The sequence below is a fragment of the Apteryx rowi genome, unplaced genomic scaffold (assembly GCF_003343035.1).
Source record: "Apteryx rowi isolate R43461 unplaced genomic scaffold, aptRow1 scaffold_731, whole genome shotgun sequence".
NCBI classification, from domain to species: Eukaryota; Metazoa; Chordata; class Aves; order Apterygiformes; family Apterygidae; genus Apteryx; species Apteryx rowi.
This window is the reverse complement of record NW_020451018.1, coordinates 127046-144295: the sequence shown is the minus strand read 5'-3', so window position 1 is coordinate 144295 and position 17250 is coordinate 127046. Positions and strand designations below refer to the sequence as shown.

The 17250-nt window shown below is 37.0% G+C and overlaps 1 protein-coding gene across 4 annotated transcripts in view; it reads right to left on the bottom strand.

The window, feature by feature from the left end:
• Positions 1–16363, bottom strand: part of PPP1R9A (protein phosphatase 1 regulatory subunit 9A) — a 150273-nt gene extending 133910 nt beyond the window's left edge. For all 4 annotated transcript variants that reach the window (XM_026087777.1, XM_026087778.1, XM_026087779.1 and 1 more), the window contains exon 1: positions 14836–16363. In XM_026087777.1, coding sequence (XP_025943562.1) covers positions 14836–16296 — 1461 coding nt within the window. In that variant the 5' untranslated portion in view covers positions 16297–16363. The remainder of the gene's footprint in view (positions 1–14835) is intronic.
• Positions 16364–17250: the final 887 nt, after the last annotated feature.

Below are 17250 nucleotides of genomic sequence, written 5' to 3'. Positions count from 1 at the left end.
CACCACATAATCCTCAGATCTGGGTTTTTCATCACAGCTATTTTGCTGTCGCTTCCTTTTTTGGCTGTCTTCTAGCTGATTAGTTGCTGAAACTTTCAGCAGATTGTAGACAAAGCTATAAATTTTTCCTTAACCATGCTGTGAAATTAAGAAATGTGTCTGTGGTGCAGATTCAGTATAGCTGTAAGGTGAGATGTAAAATAGATAAAATACTGTTCAATCACTGACCTGGTTCTACAGACATGTCCACATTCTACAACTTCTACATTGCTGGGATATCACTGAAAAAAACATCTGTTGAAAACACTCAGTTCCATGAAGTGGATGTCATTACGATGTTAGGTGAAAAATATCCAGCAATATCATCGATAGGCTTTTAGCACAATCGGCAACTGCAGAGGCAATTCATGGAGAGGCTCCTCCTCAGCTTTTATGGTCATAATTACGCTTTCATTTTTAAGAAAAGCTCCCATAAGTCATCTCAATTTGACAATTTTTTTAACATGAAGTGCCATTCCACATGATTTTGCAGTACTGCATCACTAAGTCTTGTATGTTCCAAATTTTCCCACTCTCATTCGCTTCTTAGATTTTACCTGCTACCACATACCTGTGACGCATATCAGTTTTGCAGTTATCCTCATGCCTGTCCTATTTGTCACTACTAAAGGCAGCATAAGATCAGAAAAACTATCTGTGCACTTCAAATCATTGTCATCACCATGTCTATACACTTGTTCTGTTTTGAATGTATGCTAATACTTTATTTTCTATTCCCTGTGTGCCAGCCAACTTCTACAGAAGACCTGACACTGTTGTGTTGTAAGGACAGTTTCCAGGACTGTCCTCTGCCAAACTGATACAGTATAGTTTGCAGATACACTAGTTCAGATGCATTATGGCACTGAATGCCATTACAAACTCAGTACTTCCTCTCCTTCAGCTATCACCACATGTTTGATATCCTATCATGAGCTGGCAGGAATTCTTGCATGCAAGGTCAGTGAACTGAATCGCAGAAGAAAAAGCTGGTGTTGTAACTACTGAAAATTTGCTATCGGTGCTAGAAGTTAGTTTACTGATCGAGTTCATGATAGTATCATGACAAAGGGTTGGACAATGTCAGAGTACCAAAAATATCTTATTTCTGATCATAACACTCTGATACCTGCACCAAATACACAGATACAGGTAACAGCATGAACAGAGTAAATAAGATATTTCAGAGTAAGTAAGATATTTTATATGTAATTTGCTTTACAATAGTATTTTTTCCTCTTTAGGAACTTACTTAAGTCTGAGGTCTAAACTGGGAACAAAAATTTTGACCTTCATTTTCAGAGTGAAGTAATTCAAGCTAGTCATTAAAAGACAACTATTATTCAGCAAGTCACCAAGTGGATTTGTATCGTGGAATTCCAGTGCTAATAAAAGAAAAAGAATTTGATCTTGTATTTCATGATTATAGTAGCTGTCTTGTTTAAAAGAGAACAAAAAATACCTTATACCAGAGAGAAGTCACACCATACCCCTAAGAGCCATTGCTGCTACACCCTTCTGGCAGGTTTACTTTGCATTGCAGACATTCTTGCAGATAAAGCAAGCTCCAAATCCTAGGAAGCATTATGTTTATTATCTAAAACCAAATTATTGAGTTTTTAAGACAATAATTTCTCTTTCCAAGCTTTCTGATAAATACTATAACATTTTATTATTCAAATATCTGCATATGCAAATAAATGTGTTTTTTTATCCTTACTTATGTGTTTTTATCCTTACTTTTTTGGCTGCGCAAGTGTGTATTTTAAAATGATCTGGCAGCACACCTGCCCGTAAGAGTTAGCCAGGTAAAACAGATATTCATCCAACATGGCCCTGAGAAAATACTTCCTCTTCTCTCAGGTGCCATCCACAGCTAGAAGAGGTTTAAGGAACACTGCAGCGAAACATATGACATATCTTTATTTTGTTGTCTCACACAATAAAGAAGCAAGTTATCAAAAGCAAAGAAGAGTTAGATCAGACAGGAAGATCCACGGAGAGAAAAAGAGCAACCAGAGAATGAACAGAATTCACAGAGGAGCCTCTATGCATGTGAAGCTGTATAAACTCAAAGATTTTTTATAATTTTTAATCAATAAACTTAAAAAATATATATAAACCAAAAGAATAGTTGCTCAGTAAGAAAACTTGAGGCAATTTTGCTTACTAACACATGTGTATTTAAATTAATAATAAGATCTGCTCACTTATGGAACCATAAATTACTGATATTGCTCAGAATTAACGCTTTTCCAGGAAGTGTCATTTTATACTTAACAACCTACATAAGGTTTTACATCATGTATTTTGAAATTACCTTAGAATAAAGAACAATGCTTCATTTTATAGCTTGAGATAAGGAAGTAAAAAAGCACCCAAGCAAAGGTTCAGAGGTAAGGAATTGCATATATCACTTCTGGAAAGAAAAAAAGAGAAAGAGAGAAGGAGAGAGGGAGAGAACGAGAGAAAAATAAAATTTAGAGCTATATCTCTTATAAAAAGACTGAATTAAGATCTTGGTATAAAATTCAAACAAAATAAAATAAGAAAGATTTACATGAAGTGTTCTGATAGAGTAAAACAGCCAATGCGTGATGTTCAAAAGGAGTCAGGAAATAAACAGTATCAGTCAAAGTGAAGAAGTACCTGTGAACAAACTGACAATGAATGAAATTGCTTTGTATTTACAAAGCTTAGCCAGTTCAAATCTGAAAAATGCAAATGTTTCCATGGTCATCTAGTTCATTTTCATTACAATGTCATATCAAAAAAAAGCATAGATGAGAGAAAATTATAGCCAGTTACACCAGCTGCAGCATTTTAACTAACATTCTCCCTTAAAAGAAAAAAACTTCTAGTTAGCAAATCAGCAGAAATTAATGAGGGGAAAAAAATGAAAATTCAAGCGTATTTCTGAAAGCACACCAGAATCGCTATCAACAGCTTAACAGACACAGATGCAAAATACAGTATTGCTTAACTTTTACAGGCAGAATACATATATATAGTCTATAAATTCAAAAAACCCCCACTGTATTTGAAACCTGAACCTCCCAAAATGGAAAGAGAAACTAAAACCCTTTTTAAATTAACGAATGCTTTCATGGGAAAAAGAACACACATATCATTAACAGAAAATAAAGGACCAAAAGAAAAGGGTAATACTGTACCAAAATTAACTCAGCTAAAAAAAGAAAAAGAACACAGTAAATTCTTCAATCTTCCAAGTAACAAGTACTTTCTACATAAAACAATGACAGAAACTCATAAACTGCCAATTAGAAAAAAGCTTCTTTTTTCTTTTTTAAATGTAATGCGAAATGTCAAGTATATGGCCCCAGAAAGCACAAATATAAAGGATAAAAACTAGAATGATGTCCTAGGCTGTCAATAAAAATAACTGCAGCCTGGCAAGTGTCCAGAATCAATACAGGAAAAAAACTGAAAGAGAAGACAACCAGAGACTATATTAAAAAATAAAAAAATCTACAATGCTCAGAAAACATCAGGAGTCAATTGAGGCAAAAAATGGTAAAGAAAGGGTTCAATTGTGTATCTAAAGTAACGTTACGCTGTGGGACCACTGAAGCAGTGGTAAATGCTTAGGTCTTAAAAAAAAGCCACAAACCTGCCCTATGGCTTCGTGGAACCCCAAACGCTGCAAGCGCAAGGCTTGCGCCGACCATCTGCAACTGCTTCTGAAAGCAGGGGTGGCCCGGCCTGGCGGGGGCTTCTCCTCCGTGGGGCGGCCGCCGCCGCCACCCTGCCACCCCGCTCTCGCCAAGCTCCTGGAAGCTGAACCCGCATTTCTCAAGTCTAGAAATGTGCGTTTTTCAAGGGCGTGCATTAACAACAAGGGCTCTCTGAAGCTTTAAAAAAAAAAGGGACAAGTAACCCTTTGCACAAGGAAAATAATAAAAATAAATAAACCACAAGATGTCCGCTTTAAACAGATCAAAATTTAAGTCAAAAGAATGAACAACCTGCTTTATACTACTCAGTGTCTTTCTGTTTTAATCCCTTTATTCAAAGTGCCAGTAAAAAAACCCTTTCCCACTAACCTCTTACATGTTTTATAAATTGCTTTTAGTCATCTTCAAAAATATAAATTGGCCTTTCTTCTGGGAGTTCTTGAGCTTTACAAAAGAAGCAAAATGCCTCTTCTCCATCATTATTGGAAGGATGTCATAGATAAACTGGAAGATATCAGCAACTTGGTACGTTTTATGAATAATTTTGAGATTGTACTGAAGTTGTACAGCACAACATGAAATTATTTATCAATTTAACTACAGCTTTTGAGTATATGGCCTCAAGTGGACATTCATGGTTCTACTTCCAAACAGAGGCTAAACAACCAAAGAAAAAAATAATGACAGGAATATATATAAAACTACTAAGGCTACTGCTGTATGCAAAATGTTAGTGGCCTTTGCTGCAAATGAACATGACTGCTCAACAGGTTTATTTTTTGTACAGGCTGTTTTTAATTATCTTCTTAATCACAAATATTTAACTGATAATCTTTGTTTAAATATTTTTCCAAAATCTTTTTGCATTGTTAAATGTTATTTGTAAACTTAGGTCAATCTGCTTATGCTTTAATACAAAATAATACGTACAAAAAAACCCCTTCAAACTCCCTTTTTTAGACAGTTATTTTGATTGACAAACAGGAAACACTGGTGTGGCTAGGTTCTCATAACAGGAACCATCGAAAGGTTACTATCAATCCAAAAACTAGACCTACACCATTATGGGTCACAGACGTATGTATGCATGAGAGCATCATCCCATGTGTATCACCAACTAAGGTAACATTCTGTTCCCAAATAGCAAAGGTCCCATTAAACCAACAGAGCCACAAGGTCTTCCCTCTAAATACTTAATAATTGCTTAAAGTCCAAGAAAATTCAGTATCGCAACTGTGTTCTACAGTGAAGCATCAGCTGCCATATCATTGTTCCCTACTTAATACTGAGACTGCAATTAACAATTATACTTAAATCATAACCAGTGAAAAATAAGGGATAAAGCTTCATGACAATTCAAAAACAACCCATGCCCTCCCTGCCTAAATGTTTATGTATTTTAGGGGAAAGAAAATACATAAAAACCTTCTACATCTTAGAACCCTTTATCTGACCCTATTCTGCTGTAACTATAGGTAACAATTCAAACTGTATTCACGGAGCTCTTGCTAAAATATTCATACATGTTTAAATGAAGTTAACAATTACAAGCATGAAACACCTATTGGAACTGATGCACTACCTTTGGAATTACCAAACCATGTATTCTTATAATTTGAGAAATAATTCAATGTGAGAAGTCATTTAATATACTACACAAAGAAAACATTAAAAGAATAGTCTTTGATGCAATTTGGCTGCTTCCTTTGCCAAAGACCACTGTCAGCAACATAACTTTTTCTAATGTAAATGAAGCCTTACTGGTCAAGGCTTACTGGTAACAACCATGTCAGGCACTTGTACTCAAAAAACAGTAAGCCTTAGAAGTTATTTGGCATCTACAAGATGTTAAGGCTGGAAACTGCTTTACTGGCTATAACAAGAGAAGAAAAAAACTGTAACAAAGTTGAATGTTTTTTTCCATAATATTAAATACTGACATGAAAGCAATATGCAAAGCATCAAGAAGACGATTTTTACTCAGCCTACCATATTTATGGAGGGGTGATACAACTATGCCACTACTTCAGAGAAGAAGGCTGGGCAAAGAAGAGCAAAAAGCTACATGGCCTGGTAGTCTCATGCTCTTGAATACCATAAGGAAATACTCTCATTTTCATTAGTGCATCTGCTGTATTTCTAAATTACCAGCTAATAACTACTGTTTTTCAGGAGTGCTCTAAATCCCTGGATTCATGAGTTCTATCTGGTTTGCCCTTGTGAAAAAAATACAATATTAAAATATTTTTGAGTATTCTGTTTGAGAAGTCCATACACAATAAATTCTACTAGACAGTTTCCCAGGTCAACATCAAAGAACAGGTATCTTGGGACTCATAGAAAGGTGGAGCTAGCAGATAAGTATTTAAATATGCCAGAATTGGCAGAGTCCATCCAATTATAAGATGATTATAAGCTCGTAAAGATGATTACAAGCTGGGTAAAACCTTGGGATGTTTGTTTATCATTATGACCATCATCTAGATGAATTTACAGGAGTTTGATAGCGCTATTTTTAAGGGCTTCCATAGTTTACTGCTTTTAAATGAATAACATGAATAATAAGTTTGAAATACAGAGATTTTATCAAATAAAATGCACCAGGTCCACATGCAGCATAGTCTGAACATTAAGACATTCTTTCAACATGAACCAGCATTTTATGCCCTTGAGATTAAGCACTGAATACTGAGGTAGACAGAAACGGCAGAGAAGAAAGTGAAAAAGTTATAGATGCGCTTAGCCTAAAAAAAACACTGCTGCATGTGTGATAATACAAGGCAAACAGTTGTCAGAGCTAAATTCTGCTCATACACCTTACACTGACTTTATTATATGGAAATATCCAAGTGATCTGACAAAACTCTTGAACTGATTCTAGTGAGCAAAATCAGCTTCCACTCTCACTAGAATACTTCTATATATAAAAAAGGACACCATAGAACAATAGCTATCATTTTGTATCATTTAACTTCAGGAATGTCAGGTGCTTTTTTAAATACGTTCTTCGTGGCCTGAAAGGAAATTCCATCCTTGAACACAATTAACAGACACTTTTGGATAATACAAAATTCTATTCAGAACATAGAAAAAGAGAAGGGAATTGCCTGTGTCATTGCCTGCTATTACAGTTCTATAATCCTAGCCTGGAAATGCTCAATTCCACCTTAAAAGTGGAACGCTGCCCTTTAGCCCTCAGGTGCTTTTTCTTTATGAATATATCAAAGATGTAATTAAGTTCTTTTTCAGACTTCGTCATCCCTCACTGAACAAGATAAATTTCTTAAGCCCCCTGTTTTATGATAGAATTAACCAAGAAAAAAAGATGAAGAGCAGCAAGTTTCTGCAGCTGTTCCTGAAAACTCATTTGTCTCAAGCAGAATCCACAGACACTTTCAAGACGAAGTCTCCTTAGTGAGTTATAAAATGATATTACAAAAAAACATTTTGCTTCACGTATTTAGAACGCCTTTTGCCTTCCTCACAACCACATCACATGGCAGGTTACTGCCATCATTTTGTGTTGCAGGATGGATTTCTCCTTAGATGTGTTTCCCTGCAAATCAATCAGTTCACTGTGAAACTTCTTATGCCATAAAACCATCTCCACTACTCAAGACCTCCCAGTCATCCATATTTTACTGTAACCCTTCTATGCAATGATAAGGCTTCCCCACTTTCTGTCACAAGCAAGCGTCATTAGCATGCTCCAACTTTCTGAGACAAGACTACTGAAATTTTTAACAAGGTCTTTTATCTTATCAAAGGCAGATACTAATTTAGTCTGACATACTCTACCTCTTGTAAATCCATTCATATTTATTCCGTTTTTCCATTTGCGTCCCTGCCTTTGATTATTCTTTCAAAAGTTTTTCTTCTACATCCTTGCATCTMCAGAAAAAGAGAGTAATAATTTTCAAGCTGCCAGAGCCACCTTTCTGTACTTTCTGAAAAATGGCTACAGCATTTGCTCTTCTCCAGTTAAATACTGTCTCTATTTTGATAGCGTTCTATTTGTTCTGAAATGTTTGCTACAAGGCTTTCTAAAATGCAACTTATCCCAATCATCTCCCCACAAACTTGAGCACAAGGAACTTCTAGGTTTTGCCTTCATTTCACTGTAAGAATTTTCACTGTAAGAACTTTCACCTTTATACATCTATTTCACTGTAAGAATTTTCACTCTAAGAACTTCCACCTTTATACATCTATTTCACTTGGCCCTCTTAATCCTGATTCCATGTTCAACATCACCAGCTGTGCTAAATATGAAGGCTAAATAAACTTGGGGTGATAGCTCTAATCATAAGCTCATGCTTACTGCATAATGCCCCGCTTTCTTTCTTCTTTTATTTTTAATGGATAAATAACTTTTTACTACTTGGATTATTTTCCTTTACAAGGTCAAACTCAGCTTGACTTCTGGCAGCCTCTTACTCTCACTTTAAAAGTTTGGAACTCTATGACAGCTTTCATTTCTGAGCAATCACTTTTGCCATTCCCTGTATGTTCTTGGCTAGCTTCTGATATTCTCTTGGCTGACTTTTCTTCTAGTCAGGTCTGCAATTCTTCTGTTCATGTATTCTGCCTTTTCTTGGGATGCAAATCCTATACAATTTTTCTAACTCTGAATCAAAGAAGTTCCAAGAAGCCTATTGTTAGCTCCCTTAGCTCTTTGGTTCAGTTAATTTCAAACTATTTTCCTACAGTTTCTCAGTCTGCATTTTTGAAATTCAAAACCTTTAATTGCAAAACCCTTAAAATTTAAGCTGTGTAAAGCTCTGATGGCAATCATTCAATCCAAGCCCGGTTTCTACAAATGCCTCCTCTATAATGTCCTCAATGCTTAGGAAAGTGAGTTTAAAGCAATGTTACCTCTGTTCAGTTCCATAACTCTGTGGCAAGCATTGCATCCAGAATAACTGTGCTCTAGAACTCTTAGTGACTTTTTTTAGGTGACCTACACAGGAGTTAACATCTCCACGGTGTACAGAGCAAGACAAATAACTTACTACACCTACTGTATTCCAATAATTATATTTAATACAATACAACTCTTCTGCATCTTAAACTTTGTGTGAGAGACTCATCCAGTGAAAGTATACAATTCCAACTCAATAATACACTTCAAATATACAATAACCATGTAGAACAGACTTATATTTTAATATCCAAAATAGCAACTTCTTCTGGAATGCTTTATCCTTTCACTGTTATTCTTCATCTGACAGCATCCAGTCTGAGTGCTTAATATTTACAGGGAAATACTTATTTCTTCTCCCTTTCCATGATAAAAATATGTAAAAGGTTCCACCAAGGTCCTTCATAGAAGATGTGACTGGAATAAAGAACCAGGTCGCAGAAATGTTTTATATATCCTACCACTAGAACAAAGAACCTGTTTTTAAATCATCAGAACTTTTACAAATAATCAAACTTAGTATGACATTTAATCTTTGCAGTACGATGTATTTTATTACTAGTTAGTCTGTAGAATTTCCTGTACTTCACAATACCTGTAAAACGTATACAGGCCCTTTATGTAGTAGAATATACATATTTCAAGCTAAACAAGCAATTTCTAGCTCAGTATCTCAAACTACTCTACAAGTTGAAATTAATGGAGCTGTCAAAGAACAACTTGTTGCCCATTTTACAGGGTTCAAATACAAGCATAAAGGTTCAGTGACTTACTCAGTATTACAGGAGAAATCAGTGACAAAGCCTAAGCCTATTTAATTCCCAGTTTCATGTTTTAGCAAAARACTACTTTCCACTCCCAAGATTTAAACAAAGCCTGGGCGTGGTGGCCAGAGCAGAGAACCAAATTTAAGGAAAGCACAATATCATTTCAGTGATTTCACAAGGAAACTACACATCCTTATTTTTCTGTACACACGCTGGGACTCCTTTATTCATAGAACCATAGACTCGTTGAGGTTGAAAGGCTCCTCCTGAGATCGTCTAAGTCCAGCTCCATACTCACTTAACTAAAACACAGCGTTGTCAGGATTGTAGACTTGGACTGTAAACTGCTTGTGAATAGGTGACCTTCGCTTATGACTTCTATGATCCTAAATACTTCATCAACATTTTAATAACAATGGGCAAATACTAAACCAAACATAGAATCAGGCAAACACTTTCTTTTTCAACACTAAAGTTTGCAAATGTTTCCAACATACTTTATTTCAATGTTTACTAGATAAAGAATAAAAATATTTTACAGAGGAAGGATTTCCAAAGTAATTACAATGTCAGATTGTTTCAGATTCTTTCCTCACCACCATTTACATCCTTGAATACATTTTAGTGAGTCAAATGAGGACTAACTAAAAGAAAGACTTGCTGCTTTAGCTGGTTTTTGAATAAGATACACCAACATACAGTTCACAAGAAACTTCAAAACAACATTTAAATATAAATGTCATTTATATTTTATACTAAACTACAATCACAGCACTTCTTATAAAACCTCTTCAAATGCTCACTGTAAAAAAAAAAAAAAAAAAAGTAGTACAAATTCAGATTCCTGAACAAGGCACAATATGAACAAAATCTGGAAAACAGCAGTGGTGTAGGGTATAAAATTCAGTCATGTTTCATGACAAAAGAGAGAAGAACGTACGAAGTAAGGATACTAGCGATCATATAATCCTCTTCTATAGCATTAGCTGAAGTATGGAAAAGTCACTGCTATATCCCTCTCTTTCCCTTTCTTACCTTTCCTATCTACCCCAAAATGCAGAGAGGTCTCAATTAGGCAAAGATCATCATCTCTGCACCCTAAGGAAGCTATAGGGACTTTGAAGACTGAAGTAGCAGCTTCAGGCTAAAACCCCTATTTACGCAACAAAATCTGTCCTGGGAGCCATAGGGTCTGATCACATACTGACCTCTCCTCCCCAGCACCCTCAACCATGTAGGGCACAGCCAGTGAAGTACGAGGTTACAAAAGAAAGGTCAGTAGCCGATACTGATTTCTGCAAACAGCTTTAAATGGTTTAACGTGTATCTGGCATCAAAATTAGGGCAGTAATTGAAGACGCAACCATCAGCTTTTAAGGTATCAGACATTTTGGACTTGGGGCGAGGAGGAGAGGTGGACATTAATCCTCCATCCTAATTCCAGCCAGGATGGAGGGAGCATGGCTCAAAAAGGACTGTCATTTGGACAATTAATACATTTCCATTTGCTACAGCGTGGAAAGTCTTCAGCTAATGAATTGGGTATTGCTGGCAAACCTTGTCCAATGAGCCTGCAATGTCTGGGCAGCAGCATGTAACTGAACTCTCATCAAATCCCGCAAAACTCCAYAGAAGGACAGTAAATCACAGAGTTTCTGCTCCTTTTGGTAGAAAACTATCCCTGACAAAACCATCTGACTGTATTTTTCTTCTCATTACACTCATGTAACTTTTTCCTTTCTTCGTTTGCCTTGAAGAGCTTCAGTTTTACAACTGATACAGAATACTTCAACACAAGAACAGACCACTGCTGATGAAAGCCACTGAACATTACTATATAAATACTTAAACTGTAAACATGCACATACCTTGTTTAGCAGCATACAGACTCATGTCCACACTCTTTTAGACTGTTTTTTACTTTTCAAAGCTGACTTGAGCCCCAAAATACATGTACAACTGCTTACGTAAGTGATGTGACATTCCAAATACCTAGAAACTCCCCAAGCCTACAATGGCCCTTGGGCAGCCGCGTACTCCTCAAGAGACTAATTTTCAACAGAGACCAGATAAGCAAACAAATTCCATAATCCTAAAGCTGAGTAAATGTCCCATGGAACATGGGATCTGTGATAGCAAAATTACAGCTTGTACAAGAGCAGAATTTCCTGTAACCATTCACTTGCGTGCTTCTCATTATAGCAGGTTTCTAAGTAACTGTGGTTTTTCCTGCTCAGATGATGAGTAGAGCTAAATCTTTATCAGTTTGATGAATGAGATTTTTATTTATTAATTCATCCTTCTACCCAGAATTCACTACTTCCCAAAGTCCATAGAGTTTCCCCTAAAGGAGCAAGGAGGATTCCCTTCGGTGGTAACAAAATCTTTTTGCTCTTCAGTCTCAGCTCTCTTCTTATTACATTTACTACATGTCTATTTGAAAAATCCCTTGAAAAAGTACTTTAACCATAACCAATCCAAAGACATTTAACTAAATCTGTTGAGACCCTCCAGTAACAACTTTAAGGCAATAACTACACACTCATTTCACTGGCTACAAATTCAAAAATCCAATTTTGTTGATTAATGTGGAAGAGGAGCAGAGAGATGATATTGTGAAAACTCAGCACTAAACATCCTGGAGTGTTCAACTGTTTGGATTGGGCTTTTAACACTCCTGTCTAACAGAGGTGATAAGTAAAAATTGCTTCATTTTAACAGAGGATCAATTTTCAACCGTTCGGAAAATACTCCTACATTGCTCTGTATTTTCCTCTCTCTCAGATAAGCTATGCATGAGGTGAGGTTTCAGAAAAGCATTAATGAAACAAGTTATGCCCACTAACACATAAAGTTCTGGAGCAGAAAAATTCTTCAACAGTTGTTATATATTCAAATGGCAACTCTATATAACAGATGAGTAAAGTAAACGATTTGATAAGCTCACATGCTAAAACTGTGAGAGGGTACAGAACACAAGTCCCTCATGCCCTGCAAACCAGTCATTGAAACATATTGCCAGGCAGAAACTGCTTGGCAAAATTAGTCATTAGCTCCCAGTGGTGTGCTGAATTAGCCAGGCTGTCAAAGAGGCAATGCGTGAGCCCAGGGTATCCCAAGTTTCTAAGGATCCCCGGGGGGATTCTCCAGCTCCCCATCCCTCAGGTCTCTGCCCGCAGCGAGGCAGTCGGGCAGTGACCTGATGCCGCTGGCAGCCTGCCCGGGCTTATGCTGTCTGGCATTGCTGAGGGAATTGCAGAGAGGAAGGCTAAACGAGCAGCTGTGAATTTTCCACAACTTTTGCTGCAGTTCTTCCTCTTAGTAGATGTCCTCCACATAGTCTCACTTCTGTTTTTCCCACATGACTGACACACTGCATGCATTTGATGCAGACAAGACAAAAAGCAATCACATGGGGATCTCCCAAATTACTTTCTCTTCTACACTGTTCTCTGAATTCAGCTTTTACTCCATTTTTCTTCTATCTACAATGGACAGTGAAGATGCTAAAATAATTAAAGCAAATATTTATTTTACTTTGGGTTAGCCTGTTAAGAATGCTTTATTCCAAGAACCATAAGAAACGTACTCTTTTACTGTTTATACACATGACTTTTGGGTGCTTTTTCCTGATGCGCTGTAATTATTACTTCATAACATGTAATGTGAACTGAACACAGCATGAAAATTTTGAGATGGAAAAGTTTTATAACTAAATAATAATTGAGAGAGAATATACTTAAAGCACCTGGCATGACTATCTCATTCTTTTGAGCAAAAACAGTCTGATCACAGACCACAGCAATATGCTGAAGTAATAATATCACTCTTTTATCTTTCAAAACAGAAACAAAAAGTGTTAAAAAAATTCTACCATTTCAAGAATAAAATTAGTATAGTTACTTTTGGAATTCCTCTATGCTGGAACCATAATAAATATTATTAAAGAAACTTCTGCCCACAATTGGTAGACTTTTCAGAAAACAGAAGAGTCATCTTGTCTGTTAGTACAGCTTGGGGGGGGGGGGGGAAGTCTTCCATAATCCTTTGTAATAAAAGTTTTCTCCACTCCATCTCCAAAAAAACTTAAATAAATCCGATTAATTTAATTAGAGGAATAATCTAGAAGGAGCACAAACATTGTTAAAATTTTTGGTCAATGATGCAAGTCTGAATAAAATATTAACAAAAAAATCCATCATCTTAGCTCTGAATATTTTGCTTCAGTGTAAAAATGGTCTTTTAACAGCATGAAGAACAGAAGGCAACTTTCTCCCCAATAAACAGATGTGAAAACCTGGTTGCTTCATTCAGATTAAGATTTCCTGATACAAGTGCATCTTACCCTAACTTAAACCACAGATGATGTGAGCACAAATTTTATAAGTGACATTACTTCAAGTTTGATAGTCAAACTTCTTTCACTTAATTTATGAATTTTGATTACTGAACTCATAAAATGAAATAAAGTCAATTTCATTTCAGATTCTTAATTTCAAAACGTTTAGATTTCAAGTACCCACCATATTTGTCTCTTTCAAGAGTCATTTCTGGAAAAATGACTGTGCTTTTGCAATGTCCATTTGAGACCAGGTGCATCAAAGGCAGTTCAAAAGTAAAATACTTTTATACTTAACCCTCAGTCGTGAAATGCTGGTATAACAAAACACTGCACTAGTTACTCCGTCCCGTGCTGAAAATACTTGAAACGGTCCATATTCTTAGCTCTAAATTCAAGGTATTTAAAAACAAACCAAAAAAACTCTGCAGGAAACCCACCATTCATTAAGTCTTTTACCTTCCTGTAGCCCCTTGAACTGGCATATACTAAACACACATAAATGTATGAACAAAGTTTAAATAGTGAAGATATTACTAGAAAAGATTATACTGATTCAGATATAGAGTACTAATGGTCTTCTACTAGTGAGACAGAATCACTCTTCAATAGCACATTGTATTTCATGACATGGTGTTTCAATATAGTAACTTTAAAGAACATCTGAGGCAAGTTAGAGAGGCCATCCAATCTAAAGAAGTTATAATTTCAAATGAAAAAACAACAAGCATCAAGGCCACCAAATACCCACTTCTACATTTCACATGTGATTATAATTCATAGCCATATAAGTCAAAACATGCATGTTAAAATTCCAAAACTTTACAAACCTAGCTGTCATTCTCAATTTCTGCTAGCTTCATCAGCCATAAAGTATGTTAGGAAATGACACAAGTTCATCGGAGCTCATCTCCCTTGCATCATTTGAGATTATGCTCACTGACTGACTGTAACAAAAACGTGTATCTGAAGATGCTCTGCAATCTTTTCAGAGCCAACTGTCAAAATCTGCTTCAAACAAAGTTGCATTTAAAAATGAACCAAAGAGCAGAAAAAGAATGTAGGAAACTTTACCTTAATTGGAGCACGGCTAAACTGTATTTTTCTGTTTGCTGGAATTTCATCTTCATCTGGCAATCCATTAATTTCAGAGTATTCCATATCAGGTTCGTAACAGTTATTTTCATCACTGTCATCCTGATCATCCTGTTCTGTACCTGTCTCTCCCCAGTCAGAATTATACCTCGATCGTACCCTATAAACATTGTAGTCAGAGTGCATGTACACGTGGGAACTCTGAAAATTGTTCACATCTTCATTTACTTCCTTTTCACTTGTCTCATCATAATGGGACCCAGTAGCATCTGAAACAGCATCTGCTGCAAAATCACCACCTGACACTACATTTCTTGATATTTCTGCAGCTTCAGGTCTATCAAAGATACCCTCTGCATTTTCTGACCCTTCCTTTTGTCGCAACAAAACCTCTGTGTCTGTTTTTGACTTATTCCCAGCACAACTGTCCACAGACCTTTCACTGTCAGGTGCACTGACCAAATCCTGTGGACTCACCACACAGTTCTCAACAGAATCAGCCTCTGTATTCTTTTTTATTTCTTCAGTTGTTTTTGAACCTGACAAAGTGCCTGCAGATGTTTTCTGTGTCGATGTGGAAGATGTGCTGTTCTGCTGGGAGTTCTCAGCAGATACCAAGCTTGTACTTTGTTTGGCTGGCGGAGACCATGTACTGGCATCTTTCAAAGGACTGAACCCCTCCAGGTTTGCAACAGGGGAGGAGATACTTGCAACAGTAGAAGACAGGTTTAATGGATAGTGACCAGTTACAGAGTATTCTTCACTGTTCTCTGACTTTTCTAAAACAATTACGTTGTGTGAGTCAGTGTTTTCAAAAACTGCACTGAGCTGACTCACAGTTGGAGAGACAGTCTCTGTCCTTGGGCTAAGACTGTCCAATGAATCAGTGCTGCCTCTGTGAGATTTAGAGCTGCACCACTCATCCGGAAGCTCATTGGAAACTACTTTCTCTTTCTTTGGGGAATAGCGATTGGAATGTCCCATTTCATAAGCATTTCGCTCAAACATCTTCCGAGTTTCTGTAAACTTAGAATAAGAAGGACCATCATGGAGAGTATCAAACCTACTAATCCTTTCTGAAACAGAAGATTCCAATTTTACAATTGAACCATCTGTTTTTTCTACAAATTCTTTGGGCCTAATTCGCCTTTGAGGTGATGGAGGGCCACCCTTTCCCCTTGTTTTAGGGGTAACTCCAGCACTTTCAGTGGGCTCCATGCCCATCTGCATAAATAAGTTCTTAATTCTATTGACATTTGAGCCATACTTCCTCCCCCTGCTCTGGGAAGCCTCTCCTTCCTCTTTCGTTTTTTGGTCTCCATCCGATTTCGGTTTGTCAAAGGTGCTTTTCAGTGCCTGGAACTCAGTTCTGTAAGCATTCCTGTGAGGAGAGGCACTTCGGAGGGTTGATCTTTCTCCTGAAGACTCTGTTTTCATCATGTTTACTTCAGGAGTGCAAAACCAGCTTACATAATTACGGAGGTACCACTCTCAGCAATCTGTTACAACTGAGATTCTAGCTGAGAAGTGTTTCTTAGGTGGCACTGCTCTTCGGCAGGGCCGTACACAATAGAAGGTCTGGAGGCAAGTATCTAACCATATGCAGTCAATTGTGACAAAGCGGCAAGACTGAGGGCTTTCGGGAACAAATGTAGATTTAACCTGCAACAGAAAGTAAGGCTTTCTGAATCACGTCATGTATTTGTACTTCTTTAAATCTAAATGATGCTTTCTTTTTACATAGTTACTTGAAATAACATTTACAAAAAAAGGAAAAAATACAACCTAAGACTACACAAACATATGAAAACCTGTAAGTAATTATAGGGTTTTTTTTCAAACTGATTGTTAAATAATTGGCAAACTTATAAAATAACTGTAATAGTGAAAGCACGGATTAGCATGCGTAACTGTTCACAAAGATGTAGCATGTCACAAACATGCACAGGAAAAACAAGGTGACAAGAAAAATACCACTGTTTTTACTGTATTAAATTCTTCTACAGTAATAATAGAAAAGAAGGATCAAAAAACCCCCAACAAACCTCTGAGTGTCTTATATCTGACCATAAAATAATCTGTGCAAACATGATGGCTCTGCTTCCCTGAGGCACTGCAAGACAACCCTTGTTCTCTCAGAAAAACATCAAAAATAATACACTTAGAAAGATCGCTCCAAAATGAAACAGGAGCTCGAGGGAACCAGAAGAATCGCACCCAAAGTTAACATTCTCAGTTTAAATAACAAAGAAAGTGAAATCTAGTTAGGAAAAGCTGTCCCTCGGCACCGGCCGCGCTTTTAGCACCGCGCGGAGCACGGAAGTGCCCCGGGAGCCGCACGCAGGCAGCGGGAGGCTGGAGCGGCCCCCAGCCCCGCGCCCGCGGCCCGGGGCT